Source organism: Elephas maximus, chromosome 6, assembly GCF_024166365.1.
Source record: "Elephas maximus indicus isolate mEleMax1 chromosome 6, mEleMax1 primary haplotype, whole genome shotgun sequence".
NCBI classification, from domain to species: Eukaryota; Metazoa; Chordata; class Mammalia; order Proboscidea; family Elephantidae; genus Elephas; species Elephas maximus.
Window position 1 is genome coordinate 53,554,775 of NC_064824.1, and position 18,800 is coordinate 53,573,574.

The following is an 18,800-nucleotide window of genomic DNA, read 5'->3' on the forward strand; positions in this document are numbered from 1 at the left end:
TGTAAATGGAGGGATTGGGAAAATTCAGAGATTACATACAACAAGCCTGACTTCTGAGTAATAAAAAGATACTTCCTAAACACTGTGCAAGACAAAAACTTGACTGGTCTTCTGATCTTGTACAAGTTGAAAAAGCCTTTTGGTCTCCTGAACTTCTCTTCTGAAAGCAGCATTTACTAGCAAAGTTAATGAAAGACTTGTGATATTCTCAATTGATTCTGATAAATGTAGGTTGCCAGACTAGAAAATTCTAGTTAAAGAAAAATACTGTACTGAATTCTCTGGATAATTAGTTCTATTCCCCTGTTCCTTTTGCCCAAATAGATCTAGACTGTCAGTTTGAAACTCAGATGTTTAATAAGTGATCTATCACAAATCAGTCTCCAATTCTGTCTATTTTATAGTTGTTTAGTCACCATTTTTTCCTGACGCAGAAAGAAGACAAAATTCTGTTCATTTACATGGTTTATTGTTGTAAACATTAAAATTGTCTTTCTTAAAGAAAGAATTTATCAGAAAAAAAAATTCAGCATCTCTACTGTCATACACCATAGAAAAAAAAGGCAGTGACTCTCATCATATGCCATACTGGAAACATACAAAGAAAAATACTACAGAATATGGCAATATTAAAATTCTTACTCAAACATAAAATAATATATTAACTGACAATTTTAGACATTTAAAAAAAAAACAAAAAAAATTCAAAGTGCTCAGTAATTTCCAGGGAGTTATGTGTATTATAAGCACTCTGGAAACAGTCAAAAGCTGCTGCATGCAAGTTTTGTTTAGCTTTAGACAACAAAATAATCAAGATATAAACTTTCTTTTATCAACATCAACAATACATACAACACTTACAAACAAGGAATGTTGGACGGTGTTACAAACACTATGTGTCCCTTTTGTCAGGATTTTCTGATGTGTAATACTTGTGCCCACCTATTTTACAATTGAGAAAATGTTTAAGCTCAGATAACTACCAATCTTTATAAAATCTAACAGACTACATAGTGTCTGAAATACTATTTATATAATATAGACATTACTGAAGTAGCAAGTGCCTATAACATTTTCAACCTAGAATCAACATGCTTGTCCCTTTTTTCTGTATTTATTTATTTTTTTGCAAACACACTTATCCTTTAGAATTTTTCATATTTATTCATAAATAGGCACAAAATAATTTAAAAAGCCAAACTGCATTGGGTAAATTTACAAGTCTTTGCCTTCTTCAACTCATGCCACCCACGCAACATTTAGTTTTACTATATATTACAGCTTTCTTTACAGCAGAAAACTTTGAAGTCTTTTAAAGGGCGATATTTGTGGGTCCCCTTAATGTATGTGTGTGTGTGTGCGCGTATGTTACGTTTGTCTTAACTGCAATAACCAAGAATGGCCAAAGATTTCCCATCATACATTAGGAGTCTTTCTTCTGAACAATTATCTGATAATAAAAAGTTTATACCACTGTATTGTGTGTAGTCCGTGTTCTAAATCCAGATGCCCCGGAGCCAAAATGCCCTTTCAGGTTCTGCCTGCAGGTTAGGAAATAGCAACAGTTTTTGTTTTTTTCTTTAGGGATCGAAGGGCTGGGGGGGTGGGAGGGGTGCAGAAGAGGTGGGAATGGCTAGAGCTGAGGCAGTCCAGGGTACTATCTCTGCCCATGTGACCTTCCCCCTCTGGACAGTATAGGTTTCTTTCCAGTTCAGCTGAAGTACATAGGAGAAGGTCTTAGAAAGGTAAAGTGTCCAGGAAAAGTTTGTCAATTATTGCTGGTGGTGGTACCAAGTCTTCCAGTTTCAGGTAGAAAATGCGTTGTAGCCCCTGTGTGCAAAGGGTACGGAGTTCTGGGAGCTTCCCCAAGAGTTTGGACAAATAGTTGGGGCGATTCAACCCCCCGTTATTGAAAGTCACGTGGTCTTTGAGACAATTTACAATCTTGTTCTGCAACTCTTCCACTCTCTTGGGTTCCTTGAGCCCATGTCTCTCTGCATAAAACACAATCAGAAACAAAAGAAAAATGCACAAAGCAGTTAGCACAAGCTGGCAGAACCAGGGAGAAGAAGTCACAAGGGAAAGCCAGGACAAATTCAATGGGCAGCTCTAGAGGAGAAGCTCCTTGTGCCTGTGATACTGACCTGTGACCATAGCCAGGGCAGCAATACAGGAGAAGGCAGAAATGTCGATGTTCATATTCTGCAAGTTGGAGGAGAATTCAACAATGGAATCAATCCATTCCCCAAAGCCACGCACGCATTGCAACCTGTGCAAGACCACCCCATTGCAAAAGATGAGTTTACCCTCCACTGGGTTGGACCTGCAATTAATACCAAAGAGAGAGGGGGGAGAAAAAGAGAGAGAGAAAAGCTAAACAACTAATTACTTGAAGAGCAATAAATGAGGGATTTAAGAGGCACCTAATTACCGAAGAGTTAATAAAATGTGGACCAGTGGACCTTGAAAGGGTTTAATTTCGTAACAATCAAGAACGCCCCCTATCCTACCTCCATTCCACTCATCCAAGGCTTCTGGTTACTCCTTTCCTTCCTTTTCCTTTTGTCTTCTATACTTCCTTTATTTCCTTCTTTGATTTCCTATTCTGCCCTTTTCCATCCTTTTCTCCCCTTTGCTTTCCTTCTTCTTCCATTTCTTTCCCTTTCTTGCTTCCTCTCTTCCTCCTCTCCCTGCCTCCCCCCAATTGCCTCCTCCCTTATTACCTGTAAGCTAATCTCAGAACAAACAGTTCTAGAAAAGCTGATTCGAAAAGCAGGTCTTGGTCTGCTTTGGGCAGGTCTGCGAAGCCAGGGATCTTCTCAGCCCAGCCCCTGATGATCTCCATGGAACCAGTCAGGAGGTCATAGAATTGCTGGATATGCTGGGTGTCATCTCCACTCATTTGATAGTCAGGGTTCGCCTGGAACTGGAATTTCATTTTAAAAAGCACTTAATGAGGTTCCCTAAAATATATAACCCGTGAAATTGCTAACCCCGTTTCTAGTAGGGGAGCCAGGTTTTTATAACAATTAAACCTCTCTCTGACCAGTAAGGAAATTAGATGTTCCGGGGCAATTAATTCAATTAGGGATGGTGCTATGAGGTCGCTGCTTTAAATATGTAAATTACCATTTCCATACGGACTAAATACAGTGCCATCCAGCCCTGGGAAACGTTCACTCTTATCTCCACAAAACAATTGACACGTTAGTATTCATGCCAGTCCCAGAGTGGGTCCCGGGCACAGCCGCCCTTTGCAGATCTTAATAAAATTGCAGTTGCTTCTAGGTTTGCTGGGCATACTTGCTCCAATTAAAGCCAGCACATTTCTCACAGCTGGAGTAAAAAAGGAATCTGACCACTTGATCCCTCACCCCACTGTCATCCCTTACTCCCTTTCTCTTTGCCTTCCTGAACCCCCACGTAGGCCCTGGGTTTCCCATCCTGGAGGGTCCAGAGAGGATAAGGATTAAAACATCTGTACGGAGGACTGGGGATAAAGTAGAAGTGGAGGGATTTTGCACAGTGGCTGGTTTTTTGCATTAGAGGCATTTGTGTGCCAGTGCCTTTGTGTGTGTGTGTGGTGTAGGGGGAGCTCGCAGAGATCCCCCTTCTGTGGCTGTCCTCTCTTCCTTTCTCTGCCCGGTCCTCAGGTTTACACACCCGCAGCTACACCATTTATGTGTCTCCGGTAGCCCTGCCCAGGCAGAGCTGTGAACTAGGCAAACTTGCTAGCCTCCTTTATCCCCTGAGTCTGGTGTTAGTGCCTGGGGATGGGGGGTCCTGCCCATCAGTCGGTTTGTCCACACCGTCCTCCCCCGCCAGCTTCTTACCCTGGAATAGTCCAGGCTGGTCATAGCCGGGTTGGAGTCGACATGGGCCCTCACGAGGGCACTGATCAGACTCACCGGGGGCGAGGGGGGAGAGGGCTCCTGGGGACTCTTCGGTTTCGAGGGCAAACGACCTCTCCGGCCTTTTAAACTGTCGGTGCGAACCACTGCAAAGAAACAGGCGGGTCAGCGCCGCACTCCGGACCTGGGCCCAGCAGCCGCCTGGACCCCTCCTCCCGGAAAGGCCGGAGCCGCTGGGCGCCCCGCCCGGCAGCGCAGGGTCCCACAGCTTGTAAAGCCTTTACTGAGGAAAAGTATAAAAAATGCAGGGCAATTTTATTTCTTCCTCCCAATGGGTCGAACAGTCAAAGGCGAGAAGGGCCTGGCGGCTTTCTCTAGGGGAGGCTGGGCGAGCAGGCAGCTGCCCGGTCATGGAGGCCACACTGGGGGAAGGGGGCCGTAGATGCCCGGCTCTGGGAAGTGGGAAGTGGGGTTAGGGTGCGAGCAGTCGTTTTCCAAGGGCTCAGTCTGGGGGATCCACAGCTTGCCCCGACCTACCTTCTTTGACCATTCCAACAGCCAGGCACTTCTGAAATCGGCAGTACTGACAGCGATTCCGGCGCCGCTTGTCTACTGGGCAGTTTTTATTTGCTAAACACACGTATTTTGCGTTTTTCTGCACCGTGCGCTGCAAAAGGAGACAATATAAGCGGAAAATTAATTCTTTCCTCCCTTGAAAATCCAGCAACCCAGGGAATCCACAGAATTCCTGAACGGCTTTCTCCCCACAAATACACTCCTTTTTTATTTTGTCCTTTCTTTCTCTCTCTCTGTCTTTTTCATTTTTCCTCCTCCAGGACATTTAACAGAAAAAAATTGATAGTGTTAACATTTGAGCTAACCTTGCCGCTCCTTGCTGTGTTTTATATGCCAAGAGAGGAGAGGGAGAAGGAAGCGTTCAGTAAATACAAATCCGTGGGCATTCATATTATTTACATTCCTTGGAGACCTTTTCTATTTAAAATGATAAGATTATTCAATCAGGATGGCGAAATAAAGAGATCACTTAATTTGACCATAGGGAATTCTGTTCCACTTGGTTAGCTCAGACACGGTTCTCTGTCCTAACCAATTTCAATCTGAACAGGGAAGACAGCTCCTAGTACATGCAAATGACCCTCTTCCAAGTCCGACTCTAGCAACTTCGGGCGGGGGGCCGCGGGGTCAGGTGCGTGCGGGGGGATTCGACCTCCGGGCTAGCAGTCTTCTTGCTTCTCATCCTCAGACACCCGGAAGCCCCCGATGCCTGCTGGGCAGTGCAGGCGAATCCCGGGGAGCTGGGTGGTCCGGGGCTGAGCCGCCGGCACCAAGGCGGAGCGCGCCCACTGGGGTCCCGGGCAGTAGGGAGAACCCACCTGCCTCCTCCACCCTCGCCATGCTCACCTTAAAAAAGCCTTTGCAGCCCTCGCAGGTGCGCACGCCATAGTGTTGGCAGGCCGCGTTGTCGCCGCACACAGCGCACAGCCCCTCGTTGGAAGGGGAGCCCCGCGACGGCGGCGAGGGCACCTGCGTGTCGAGCAGCTGCGACGCGTGGCCGATCTGCAAGCCCGGAAAGCCCATGGACGCGGGCTTGCGGATAGGATTGGGCACAGCAAACGTCTGCCCGTCCACCACGTGGTGACTGCCCGCCGGCTCCGGGTTCATGGGGACGTGCAGGGGCCCATCGAAGCGCATCTGGCAGCTGGACACAGGGGTACCCGGGGGTGACTGCTTAAAGGAGAAGAGGGAAAGGCGAGAGACCGGCGTTTTCCTCTGCTCGATCATGTGCGTGGTGGCCACGTAGTTCTGGTGGAAGTTGTGGAGGGACCCCGGGTCGTCCCACATGGGGCTGTGCTGCACCTGGAAGCCCGGGGTGGTGGGCGTCGGGGGCGAAGAGGGCTTGTAGTAAACCGACCCGGAGTGCGGCATCATCTCCTCGGACTGGGGGGGCAGGTGGCTGTGTTGCTGGTAGTTGTGCATCTGAATGTCTTCTACCTTAATGGAGGACTGCTGTCCGGACAGGGGCATTTGGTACAAGCAAGGTGGCTTGACGTCGTAGCCTGTGCTGTAGTTGTCCATAAAGGTACTGAAGCTGGGGAGAGAAGTGGTGGCAGTGATTTCAGTGTTGGTGAGGTCCATGCTAAACTTGACAAACTCTGGAGTTAAGAAATCGGAGCTGTATTCTCCCGAAGAGTGGTAACTGTAGCTCTGAGAAGCGGGGCTGGCTCCTTGAGGCGAGGACCCATACTGCGCCTGAACACAAGGCATGGCTGGAAATGAAACAGGGTAATATACACTCAGCCTGGTCAACTGAACACTTTCTCCCCGGCTCGGGTGCACCTGGAGCTACACCGGCAGCCCGCGGCGGTCAGACAGAGAGAGCAGGGGCGCGAAAAGAAGGGCGGGAGAGCGCGAGTGCCGCAGCCAAAACAGTGCAGGACGAGCGAGGAAGGGCTGGGCACATAAAGACCCGGAGTTAGAAAGCTATTGAGGGTCCACACTCCCGGATAGTTCCAAACACCCCCCCACGCCCGCCTTCATAGCCAACCCCGCTCTGATCAGCCTCTCTGAAGCTCGGGCTCCGAAATCTCGTTCTAGAAACCACTCCGCTGAAGTTGAATTGCACAATTAGGCAGTTGCTCCCAAAGGTGATAGTTCCGGGAAGCCTTAAGTTACAGGGTTTGCCCGGGGAAATAGCGTTGCCGAGTCTCTTGACGTTAGGGAACTCTGGGAAGGGAGGGAAAGAAATGAAGTTGCACTAACCTTCAGCCGAGTTACAGGCGTTTTTGAGGAAATTAAAGGTGGACAGTGTCGTAATTCAATGAAGGACAAAGTTTCCAAGATTTTTAGAAAAGCAATGGGGAGTCCAGCCTTTCAGATCTGCTCCCTGAAATACAGACACAGGAAGCGTCAGGACAACTTTCCCGCCAGAGATTCCGCAGGACATAAGTAGACTCAATCAGGCAGGCCCTCCAATGCCCTCCCAGTTTGTTTCATTGGAAATCAGTGTATAGCCTTTACCAAACACAGCAGATAGAATGAATGTGTAAGAGAGATGTCTGGAAACAACAGAAAATGCCACCCATTGCACTGTGTAAATCATTGCAGAGAGAGGGTTCATGAAGGAAGAAATGTATTGCATGTAGTTATACTTAACACTTATGGTGTAATGAAGCTGTGGAGGACATGTTTCCATTTTAGTTTAACAGGCCTGAATCAGAAGTCTGGACTTTAATCAAATGAAGCATTGGAAACTTCTCTTGAAAAAAAACTTCTTTTTTTTTTTTTTCAGTAACATTGGCTTTTCTTTTGGGAGGGGGGAAGAAAGTTAAAAGTTAAGAATATAAAATGAGGGGGGAAAACAAACAAAACCACCAAGGGTTAGAGTGTTAGGTCTGGACATAGGGAAAGACCATTTGATTCCAGTTGAAGCATCTGGGTTTCCTAAGTGCTTTCGACAGAGCACTAGGATTGCTCTTCAGCACTATGGATACAAGTAAACTGGTGTTCACTTTTCCAGGAACCCTGTCTTTCACACTATTTTTAATGGCCAAGGAGTAGAAAGAGGGGACCCTACTTTTCCAGGAGGATCTTAAGCCAGCTGCTGAACGAGGGAAATATTCCTTACATGGTACTGGCATCAATGTTAAAAGTGCTTCCCAGTATGGTAAGTTGAATACCTTTCCTACTTCCCTGTACAGCCTTCCCTGATCTGCCTACTTGCTGGAACAAGGAATACTTGTATTCTAGTAATTTTCAGATGTCCCCACTTGGAAGGCATTCTAGAGCATTTTTTTTTTTTAGATAATCTTATTACTAATGAAAAAGAAAGCCAAATATCCACTCCTGTTTTGTTTTGTTTTTTTCCATCCTCTTCAAAACCTTGCTTCATGGGGGGGGGGGGGGGTGACCAGAAAAAAATAGCTGAAAGAAAGGGAACTGGATCCTCACATTCGTTCAGAGAGATGTCTGTGTAGAATATTAATCCCCGGGTAGCTTTGCAGCTTCATAACTGTACTCTCTACACATCCTCTGTCTCTGTATTTCTCTCTCTCCGGCATATGTCAAACTCAGAAATTTCAGGTAACTTAGTAGCACAACACTCTACCAACAACACCTTTAATCAACAACACTCGGGAAACACGGGCACGCTGGCCAGCCGCGGTGACACTGTTCCCAAGCAACACATAAACTGAAGAACTTTCCCTGTCACTTTGCGGGCAGCGTCCAGGCCCCTCGTATACGCACGACTTGGAATTTCCGTATTTAAGGACCACAATCAATTTCATCTTAAGAGCAAACTTTGCGCGTATTTCCGCGGGCTAGCCTGCAACTCCCAGAAACGTGCAAGTCCCCCTTCCACTTCCACCAGTAAGGAGCCTGGGAAGCCTCTGTTTGGAACCAACTCCCCCCTAGTGCCAAAGCCTGAGTTCTGACGAGCACTCTCAGTAGCTACGCGCATCCATTCTCCCCACTCTCTGGCCCCGCTCGCCCTCCGCGCCTCTAGCTCCCACTTTCAGAGAACGTGTACCACACGAGTAGAAAGAAAACACACGCAAAGAGGAAAGGAGGATAAAAGAACGCGAGCTTCACGGGCTGCACCTACTCACTTAGGAGTTCTCCGGGTCTCTCTTCATTCATTCAACTCCGCCGAAGTGCAATTCCCTCTGGGAGCCGGGTGGCGGGGTCGGGGAGGGGCGGGTGAGCGGGGCAGAGGGAGCAGAGACACCGCGAGCGGGAAAGGAAGAGGGCTAGGCGGCCGGCTAGGCGGGCGAGCGGGGACCGAGGAGGAGAGCGCGAGCCGCCGGGCGGACTGGCCCTGGCCGCCAATGTGCCTTTGTTTATGTGGCTCGCGCTGCCGCTGCCAACATGCACCTAAAGTCTCCGCGCGTCAGCGCGCGTCAGCAGCTTGTGGCCCAATCGCCTTGCAGCCGCGCTCCCCGGACTCCTGGCCCGCGCTGGCTTTGGTATATTTCCGACCTGACGTCACGAGCACGGCAGATTTTAAGGTGGGAACCGTTCTGGGTTCACCTTGGTAGCTGGCTTGGTTTATTTATTTTTTTCTGAAAGAGGTGTGATCTCTCCACCCAAGCCCGCGCAGCTCGCAGAACCTGGACACCTCGCCGTCTCCGAAGCCCCCGCGCCCATCGCGGCTGCAGCGCAGCTCACATGCGAGGAGGATGCAAAAAAAAAAAAAAAAAAAAAAGGCTGGGCGGAAGGGACCCCTGGTGTGGGCCAGGTAGCCCGCACCTGAAACAGCAAGGGATGGGGTGTGCAGTGCAGTGCCCTAACCACCCACCCACACTCCTCACCCCCCCCCCCCAACGGAAGCGCGTACAGATAAATGTCCCATGACACAAGATGGTCAAAGGGTTCAGGCTGTTGGGGAGGGATTTCCCTGCTAGGTGCTTTCTCCCTGTCTGTCTCTCTCTGTATCTCTGTCTCTGTTTCTCACACACACACACTGCAATGGAGGGAAGAGGGTGAGAGTAGAGGCTATGTTTCTGCGTTGCCTTGTTTCTTTGCAGTGCCCACATACAAGGGAGGAATCAGTGTATGGAGGGGGTGGGTAAGGAAGAGCGTGGACAGTGACCCAGCCCTTCAGGAACCCCAGAATCAGAGTGAAGCGTCGACCGCTTTCCCTTCTCAGACAATGCAGCCGAGCAGCAGGCAACAGGTGCGCCTTCTGCAGGAAGGTGCTCTGATCCCACCTTCTGCCAACTGTAATACTTTCAGCACACCCCGGCGCCCACCGTCTCTTAACCCTTACATGAGTTTTAGGGAAATAAGTTGACCTTCCGCTGTAACACAGGGTTCTCACGCGTCAACTTGAGGGCCAACGGAGAAACGCAGGACATTATGGCTGGAGGAGGGGAGGGCGGGGAGGTCTCCGTGAAGCGTGAGGTGCGGGCGCTCAGCTCTTCCAGGCGAGGGACCCGGGCAGGAGGTGGGAGCGGACCCTCCCAGCCCGCGGGGTGGCCGCCGACTCTGCTTAGCGAGTCAATCCGCCCGCAACGCTGAGAGGGCAAGGCGCTTTCTAGCAAAGTAAACACCGCTTCTTCAGAGGGCGAGCCCCCCTCCAGGTCCCCCGGCCGGCCTGAGCTAGGAGGGCCTCCTGGGGCTTCTCCCGTGGGGCTGGAAGAGACTGGGACTAGCGGAGAGCTCGGAGACGCTCCCCACCCGCGGAGAGCGCTCCAGCAGCCCCTCCTCCCTCGGCATGGCCTGTTTGCGGGCTGCTACGGGCCCCTCTGCCACTCGCGTCCCCTCCGTGGAACTATGCTCAGCCCTAATCTGCACTCCCGCCTTTGCACGCTTCCCGCTGCCCCCTGCTCCTCGGCGGCTGGAGAGGCGCTGCCATTCGGTACACAGCAGCTGCCCCGGAAAGCTTTTTTGCGCCGCAGCCTCAGGGAAATCTACGTGTCCACCTTAAGTTTTCCCCAGACTTTGCGGTAGCCGCTACCACTGTTACCACTGGTGCAGCTCCGAGGTGCCCTAGGGGGCGCGAGAAAAAAATAAAACCAGGAAGTGTGTGTGTGTGTGTGTGTGTGTGTGTGTCTGTGTCTGTGTGTGTGTGTCTGTGTGTGTGCAGGGTATGTTATTGTGGTGGGTGAGTATATTTAAGTACCGGGGAGAAAGGGAGGAGGGCGAAGAATAGCTTGTTAGCATGAGCGCCGTAGCGTCAGCACCCCGTGGGCAGAAGCGAGTCCACGCGAACCAAAGGGAAAAAGTGAGAGTTTGGAAAGCTGGGGAGAAGGAAGGGGGTGGGGGTGGCGGTGACGCAGGGGCGCAGGCATTGACGCACCCGCCCGGCGGGGCCCAAAAATAGCAGTAGCTCCAGCGTGGATGGCGCCCTCCCAGGTTCCCTTCCCCTTCCGCTAGGGAGCAGGGCGCGGCCAGAGGGGGAGCTTTCCTTGATCCCCGCGGTGGGCCAGGCTCCAGGAAGCTATTTCAGACAGTCGGAAACGCAAGCTTGGCCAAGCTAGGGTGGCAAATTATTTTTTAAATCTAGTCTTAGGAAAGCGGGGGCCGAGAGAACTTTAAAGTTGTAACCACCACTCTTCATACAGACACTAATACGAGCATCTAAATAGATACATTCGCTCCCTTCACTTCTCCCTCATTGTGATTAAAAACACATCCAGATTTGTGCTGGGTTTAGTCTGGGAACCACCTAAGGACTCCCTCCCAGGGAATGGAAAAGCGTCCTAAAGTTCTTAAAGTGAGCGTCCAAGGAAGCCAAACACTGTAATGTGATTTATTCTTTAACACCAACCTGTCGAATCTGACAGAGGCTTTACCCAAATCTTAACGTACTCGGGACAGTTTTCACAGAAGCTTATCGTCATTATTAACTGGGAATGGGGTGCTTAAACATAAACTGAGAAAAAAGGGGGCCTCTTTTTTGTCTTCTACAATCCTTTTCCCAAATTCCTATTCTGATTCCTGGGAAAAGTTGCTTCTTGAGAAGTACCAGGACTAAAATCAATTTTTGGATAAACTACTCCTTTTTTTTTTACTCCTTGGGTTGGCACTTTTGGTAGGTTGCGGATGTGCTGTGGGTGAAATGGATCAAGCACAGGGAACAGAAAGTGTAAAGAAAGGTCGTCCTTCAAAGTCCAGACTCCTGTTACCTCACCAGGTTCTGATGGGTTTAAATCCCAGAAGAACCGCCAATATCTGTAATTGACTGATCCTGTCAGTAGGGGGCCTGACTCCACAACGTTCAAGAAGATCGATCTCTCGCACACACACATACACAACTATCTACTACTTAGACCAAGCCTGAGGAGAGAATACTGCAGGCCCAAATATTCATATTGTGTTGGAATTCATAAATAGCTACAAATCTTTGATTCTCTCCTATTTTTCTCAAGAAGAGAAACAGTTATAACACATTTTCTTTTTAAAATTTCCTCCTGCCCATTTTCATTCACCGTTAGGTCACAGGGGAAGAAAAAAAAAATCATACTGGTATAAAATCTCTCCTTTTATTACCAAGCAGTTCAAATTGGCGTATTGTTTGGAAAAATGAAGGCATGTTTTCAAATCCTATGATTACATGTTTAAATAAATTATAGTTTAGAAGAGGATTCCTGTGGGTGTACTTGCTAGTACATAGGAGAATACTTTCGTGCACAGAGGTTTAATTACACATATAATGGAATCAAAATGTAGAACTGAACAACCTTTTAGAAAATGTTAAAATGATGCTTTAGGCTAAAAGAAACCGAAATTCTGCATTTATATGACTGCAATCCTTCAAGATTCTTGAACATAAACAGTTCAAATAAAACATTTTATAACCTAATTAAAATGACAATAGTGTTTTTTTCTCAGGGTTCAACATCTAATATAACTTTAAATTATTGCTATGTATAAATACATAGTTATCCCATAATGGTTTCTTTTCTTAATAATTTAAAATAAATGGGAGTAAAAATCCATGCTATCCATAAGTAGCTCCATCTTTTGAAACCAACTAAAACAGAAAACTATTATTATTGATATATATTATTATTAGATGATTTCAAAAAAACATTTAGGAAGGTAACGTTACTGTATTATCTTTTATACCAGCCAATAGTGAGCAACACATATTGGCACAAGTAAAATATTTTTATAAAAAATCAACATAAGTAATACATACACTTACATCTAAACCAAAGTATTTTATTTTATGCATGGCTAAGCAGATTAAACTTAATAAAATTCAGCTTTTGGTATAATTTAGAAAGCAAACAGGGATGTAATCCCATAAGATTTTCTATCTTAATGCATGGGAAAGGGGCCTTTAGGGATTTCCTTCACTATTCTCCCAAAATGAACTCAGAATAGACCTTTCAATGCAGATATAGTGAAACAGACGTACCTGTTATGCCCTAAGAGTGAAGGTAACTTTAGAATTTTCATAATAAAATTACTTAATGAAACCTATTCTAAGCACTAAGATGAAACATACTTTAAATTATATTTGGATAACCTTGCATTCACAGCATTTTTAGCCATTCGACAGGCAGTTTTATGGCAGTGGTAGAAGAAATAAATTTTCACTTTGAAAAACTTTCTGAAAATACAAAATCATATTTTAATATTGAGGCGGTTTTGCAGCTATTTTGTTTTTGCCATTTCATTTGCATTGATAGGATATTAATCAACTGAATCATTTGTTCCTACCATATAGGACACTTAAGTCAATTGCTTAGCAGATATTCACATTTTGGGTAGTTGTAGCTTTTATTCAGCTTTATTTAGCCCACTTGTCACCAAAAAACCACTTACAGCAAAGACTTTAAAACTGATTTCTTACTTCGTTTTAGAACTCAGTTCTGGAAATGTGTAAGGATGTGCAGAAGAAAACAGCACTTTTTTTTTCTAGAAGCATCTACTTATAAATTAAAATTTTAAAACTGAACATATGGTAAGACCTCATGCCACTCAAATAGTATTTTGCATTATAAAAAATCCTTCATCTTTCGTTAATACTCAATTTATAGTAACCATCTCCTAAATATCTTTTAGGTTAACTGCTTAGTATTTTCCTTAGATTTCATTGCTAATTTCAGTAAACATGGGACTCACTGAAATGTGCGAAGTCCTAAAAGACATAAAGATTCTGAAAATAAATTGCTATATGCTATGAAAATATCAAGGTCACTTGTAGTCGTAGACGTAGTAAATAATATTAATAACCATATCACTATTAGATAACATTTCCTTAAATAGATAAAAAGGATACACCTAGCAACGGAGTTTTTATATGTAAATCACAGCTGGCTAGTTTTTTTGTTCTATCTTGAATGATAAAATAACCACTTTTGATTTTTTTCCTTCAACCTTACTGATAGGAAACTCTCCATTTAACAAGAAAATGAAGATAAAGCACTGATATATTACAACAAAGGAATACATGCCCTTTTTCTCATAATTCTGCAATTATCAAGCCTACAATTTTAACACTACAAAAGTAACTTATAGCAAGCACCCTTATAGCGATAAGTAATAAATCTAATTACCATATCCTTTGAATAGATGTAATATAAATTTCATTGCTCACTTAAAAGTTCTAAAGTTAACAGCATAAACTTGAAGTTGAGTAATTAAGTAATCCTTATATAGACACTTATTAAAGTATTTATACATATTATCTTAAATCTACATCTATCATTTTGCCAATTAAAATTAGGACTTTAATTGCAATTAAGTAATTTAATTGCCAATTGAACAGCAAAATTGCTAAGTGACTAATTTTAATGCCTATTTTAATTACCAATCATGACTGGGGAGGGAGCTAATCAAGTTACATCAAGCAGTACCAGAGTAATGATGTGAAAAAAAAAAAAGTAGAACAAACATTCCAGGCTACATGCTTTAAAAAAAGAAACACAAATTAAATAAATGCAAACACAATCTTATAAACGTATAAAAATACTGTATTTTAATATCTGAATAGAGAACATGAAAGAGAATAGGATTAATTAAAGTACCCCTGTCAATCTTCAAAGTAAGGACAAGCAAAGTCAAATTTTTATCTGATATTTACATGCACACATACTAACTCAGATAAAAACAAAGCTGCATACAGCAGAGACTAAAAGATTGTCTCCTGCTTGGTTGGTTAAATAGTTACAGACTGAAAGTTTAAAAATAATTCTTTAAAAATAAAATGAAATGCTATAAAAGGGAGAAACAAGTTTCCAGTGCATCAATGTAGGTTTTGAATGTGAAAAGTAAACTGGGCAAATGTGATGGGACCATACTGTTTCCTGATGGTTCTCCTCCTTACCTCCACTTACTCAAGAGTTTTATTAGAGGCCTAATGCCTACCCATAGCTTGTCTCATATTACCATGAGGAATAGCATAAATCTGCCTTAACTTAAATATTTCAAAATATATTCATGAGTAAAAATAAGAAAGTAGCTAAGAGTATATCACAATTAAAATTATTTAGAGCATGGAGAATATACTTAGTTCAAACCCTGGTGGCATAGTGGTTAAGTGCTACGGCTGCTAACCAAAGGATCGGCAGTTCGAATCCGCCAGGCGCTCCTTGGAAACTCTATGGGGCAGTTCTACTCTGTCCTGTAGGGTTGCTATGAGTCAGAATCGACTGGACGGCAGTGGGTTTGGTTTGGTTTAATAGTCTTCCTTTTCGGTCAGAATAAACGTGCCAGCTCAAGATAATGGCTATAAACCAACAGGCAATCAGAAACATGGGTGAAAATCTTCTTAGCCAATACAAATACATTTTCAAAACTTTTCCTATCCAAACTAATTCTCAGATTAGCAATATGGAAGAACAATACTGAAAGAAGTAGGTGAAGTAAGAAAAAAAAACCAGTGCCGTCTCAAAAAATAGAAAGTGATTCCCTGATGGACAATAAAAATTCTAGTACTTTCCCTTTATAGGGATCCCATTGGCAGGCAACCACTCATTTAAAGTAACAATGGACATTCTTCAATTCTGCTTTTAAAAGTCATGATGTAAGATGCGTATCGTTTTGCTTACCGTATATGTATACCAAAAATATAGTTTATGTCTACAAATGGGCCCAAAATTATTCATGAAATGTATATAATAACCTTAGAAAAAGCAAATAGTGAGGCTTGGGATTCTATTTATTAATGGACCTCAATTCTAAAATGAAACACAGCAGGAGTTTCATCCTGGCTTTTGAAGAAGGAACACATTAATGATCACTGGGCCTAACAAAAGGCTGCAATATCTGTTTATGACAGAACAGCTACATAAGGTGAGTTCTGTGCGACCCATTGAAGGACACACTTACTATCTATTCAGAAATCATGGAGATGAAGTCATTACTGACAAGTTCACCATGGTCAAGGTTAAAATTCAAGTGATGATACCATAAAGAAATAAAATCTCAGCCATTAAATGATTACCAAAAACAGCCCCTAGAAAACAAGGTTGCTATAACCCTAGGTTTATCTTAATTTCTTCTGTATATTTTTCTACTATGTACATAGAAGACTTATATTCAAAGTTGCTGAATTAACTCAAGCACTAGTAAACAAATCATCAGCCAGGACAACAGGAAAAACAAAGAAGCCTCATCTCGTATTTTCAAAATGATTTTGAAAGGACATGACGTATAGACAAAACTTCAAACTATTAAGACTTTCTGAAACGACATGATTGAAAATACTTTTTAAGACTGTTCATGTCTATTTTGTGTATTTTGCTAGTCTATGAGTTCAAATGAATTCACATATTGTTGGAAGCAAACATTTTTAAACGATAGTGTATTTCTGGCTTTAAGAGACCCCTTAGTAGGTAAAAGTAAAGACAAGGTTAAAAAAAAAAAAAAGTAGTAAGTTATTTTACTTTCTTACTCTTATGCTAGTGATTGTCTTTCAGTGTGACCCATCTGTATTAGTGAAGGAAAAGTGAGGGATACAGTAAAAAAAAAAAAAAAAAACTATAACTTCTGAAATTAGAAGCAATCAATTAAGTCTATTAGTCATCAGGACATTTAAAAATAAAACCTGTTAAGTGTTACAGAATCATTCCACTAGGATCTAAGCTGTGACTTCAGTATACTTGCACTGAAATATTGGGGGGAAAACAAACTACCAGTACGGCCACATACATGATTGAAGTTAAGGTATACACACTGCGCAGGGCTGTGTGTATACAAAAATTGGTCTGCTCAGGAGGTCTTACTTACATTTCATATTTCTAAGAACTATTTTTCTTTACTTTCTTAAATATAAGAAAAAAAGTGAAGTTAAAAAATTCGAGTTTCAAATAGTGAGTGGATTTAGGAATTACACTGAAACAATTTCCAGAAAATACATTTTTCTCTAGGAGAATGTTAATTTTCAGAGTTTCAGAAGTATGCTATTTCTCAAGATTCCGGATTCTTGTCTCAGTCACTAGCTATGAACATAATATTTTCCATTTCTCCATATCTTTATCGATTAGTATTTGATCGATAAAGGTATGGAGACAACAGTTTTTTTAAACTTTGCATCATCCAGAGGTATGTGTGGGACGTGGTGGCGGGGCAATTTAGAAACATTTTACAGCCCGTATAATTTAACAGGGCCCCTCAAACTACAAATAGGTGTTATGGAATTTGAAATGTAGGTCTGTAGCTCAATTTACACCACAGAAACTGTGAGATGCTATCTCCCTGTTGTTATAAGGTATCAGGTCAAGGGGTATAAATTGTACCAGGTAATTCATTTTGCTGTCCAGAGAGTCATTAAGTTCCTCCCGGAATATATGTGATTGATATCCCTGGAGGTGAAAGGCTAAAGGAACCATATGGCAACATGTTGCATTCCGTATGCTATCTGCCCATCCGTGCTTAAGCCGCCATTAGCAACATCTGTACCTTACGGAAATCCAGCTGCGCCGACGACGGCGGACGGGAATTGTAGTTGGGGGGAAATCTAGCTTAGCGCCATTAACTTGAGACTTAGAGTCTACCTACCAGGACGTATGGAAGCTTTCACAATTAGACGAGACGACACAAATGTTTTATTCAAGTTTAATTTTGAACTTCCAATTAGTGAAACTGCATTACAAATCGATTGCAATCTCCTAGAAGGCACAGCAAGTTCTGCCCGCCTGCCACGTGCGCGAGGATCCAGAGCAAGCTCTCCCCTCTCCCGGCAGCTGAAAAGGGAAGGCTCGGCGCTCTCCGCGTCCCAGGAAGCCCCTAAAATCCTCGCTAGCCCCTCCTTCCGTAGGGAGGGTGCGTGCACGGGCGGAACCCGCGGGGGCGGGGGCTTTCAAACCTACGGCGTCTGCGGGGGGAAGCGGGGGTGGGGGGAGCTGAAGGGGGACGGGCGGCGGGAGGCGGGAGTGTGTGTGTGGTGGGGGGAGTTTGCGTTATCGTGGCCTCTCGGGAGGAGCCTCGTCTAGTCAGTCACGCCGGAGAAGTTTCTGTTTCGCTCTTCGCACTACGCACCCAGATTAGCTCCAGCGCGCCGGCGAGGGGGGCGGAGGAGGAGAGCGGAGTCCCGGAAGGGCTGCCCGGCGTTCACACCCAGACCAGCACCCCCTCCCCCGCTCCAAACAAAGCCCCCCGAGCTGGGTCCAGATACGTTACCTGCCCGGCGCTCACGGCCCCTCGGTCACCGTATCCCCCGCTGGGCGCGCCTGTGCGGGTCCCGCTCCCCGGGACACAAAGTGGTCGCTCCCCACCGGAAAAATTACCCTCTCTTGTCAAGTTGGGGGGCGGGGGGAACGAGGGAAGTGGAAGCGGAGGCTGGGGCAAGGAGAACTTATTCATAAAATTAAAAAAAAAAAGGCCGGCGGGGCCCGGGTCCTGGCCTGGGGCGGAAGAGGCCGGTTCCCTGTCGGGGGGTCGCGGCCCAGAGGAAGGGGGGTCAGAGGACGGCCGCCCGCCCCCCTTCCCCGGCCCCCGGCGGTGGCGGCAGCTGCACACACAGAAGCCCATTGTCGCCGGCGCCCGGCGCGCAGCCCCGCGGACTCGGCCTCGCGGCCAAGCGCGTCAGCGGCCCCGTCAGCCGGGCCGGGCTCCGTGACGCGCGCGCAACCCGCTCTATAAATAACCCGCCGGCGGGCAGCTCGGGCGGCTTTCCAGTGACGCTGGGGCCGGGGCGCGGGAGGAGGAGGGCGAAAGGAAACAATAAAACCTCCCGCCCGCCTCCGAAGCCGCCCTCCGCGCTCTGCCCTTGGCCCTCCCGCCTCGCTCCCCTTTCCCCGCCCCGCGGGGAGCTCCTCTGGCGGCTGGGAAGATACAAACTGAGCCACGGTCCGCCCAACCTGGCCTGAAGGGGAGGTTTGCGGACCCGTGGCCGGGGACCGACCAACTCCCCCCGGGCAGAGGGGTTACCGAACACCGGGGAGGAACTAGGCAAGCTTAGTGAAGGCGTCGTTTCCAAGGCGACGATTTCCTCCGCTCATTCTAGTACAAGTCCTGTATTTTTTGGTGGTA

The 18,800-nt window shown here is 45.7% G+C and overlaps 1 protein-coding gene across 6 annotated transcripts; it reads right to left on the reverse strand.

Moving 5' to 3' along the window:
* Positions 1-466: 466 nt before the first annotated feature.
* Positions 467-18,036, reverse strand: NR4A2 (nuclear receptor subfamily 4 group A member 2). Of its 6 annotated transcripts, none has more exons than XM_049887263.1 (8): positions 17,949-18,036; positions 6,633-6,756; positions 5,274-6,139; positions 4,389-4,518; positions 3,834-3,997; positions 2,724-2,926; positions 2,145-2,323; positions 467-1,994 (listed from the first exon to the last, which is right to left on the reverse strand). In XM_049887263.1, exons 3-8 carry the CDS (start codon positions 6,135-6,137, stop codon positions 1,738-1,740), a joined length of 1,797 nt encoding a protein of 598 aa, XP_049743220.1. In that variant the 5' UTR covers positions 6,138-6,139; positions 6,633-6,756; positions 17,949-18,036; the 3' UTR covers positions 467-1,737. The 6 variants fall into 6 exon arrangements, 5 of the variants coding, with proteins under 5 accessions (XP_049743220.1, XP_049743219.1, XP_049743222.1 ...); XM_049887262.1 differs by lacking the exon at positions 17,949-18,036 and adding an exon at positions 8,480-9,086; XM_049887265.1 differs by lacking the exon at positions 17,949-18,036 and adding an exon at positions 8,476-9,086.
* Between the last annotated feature and the right edge of the window lie 764 nt (positions 18,037-18,800).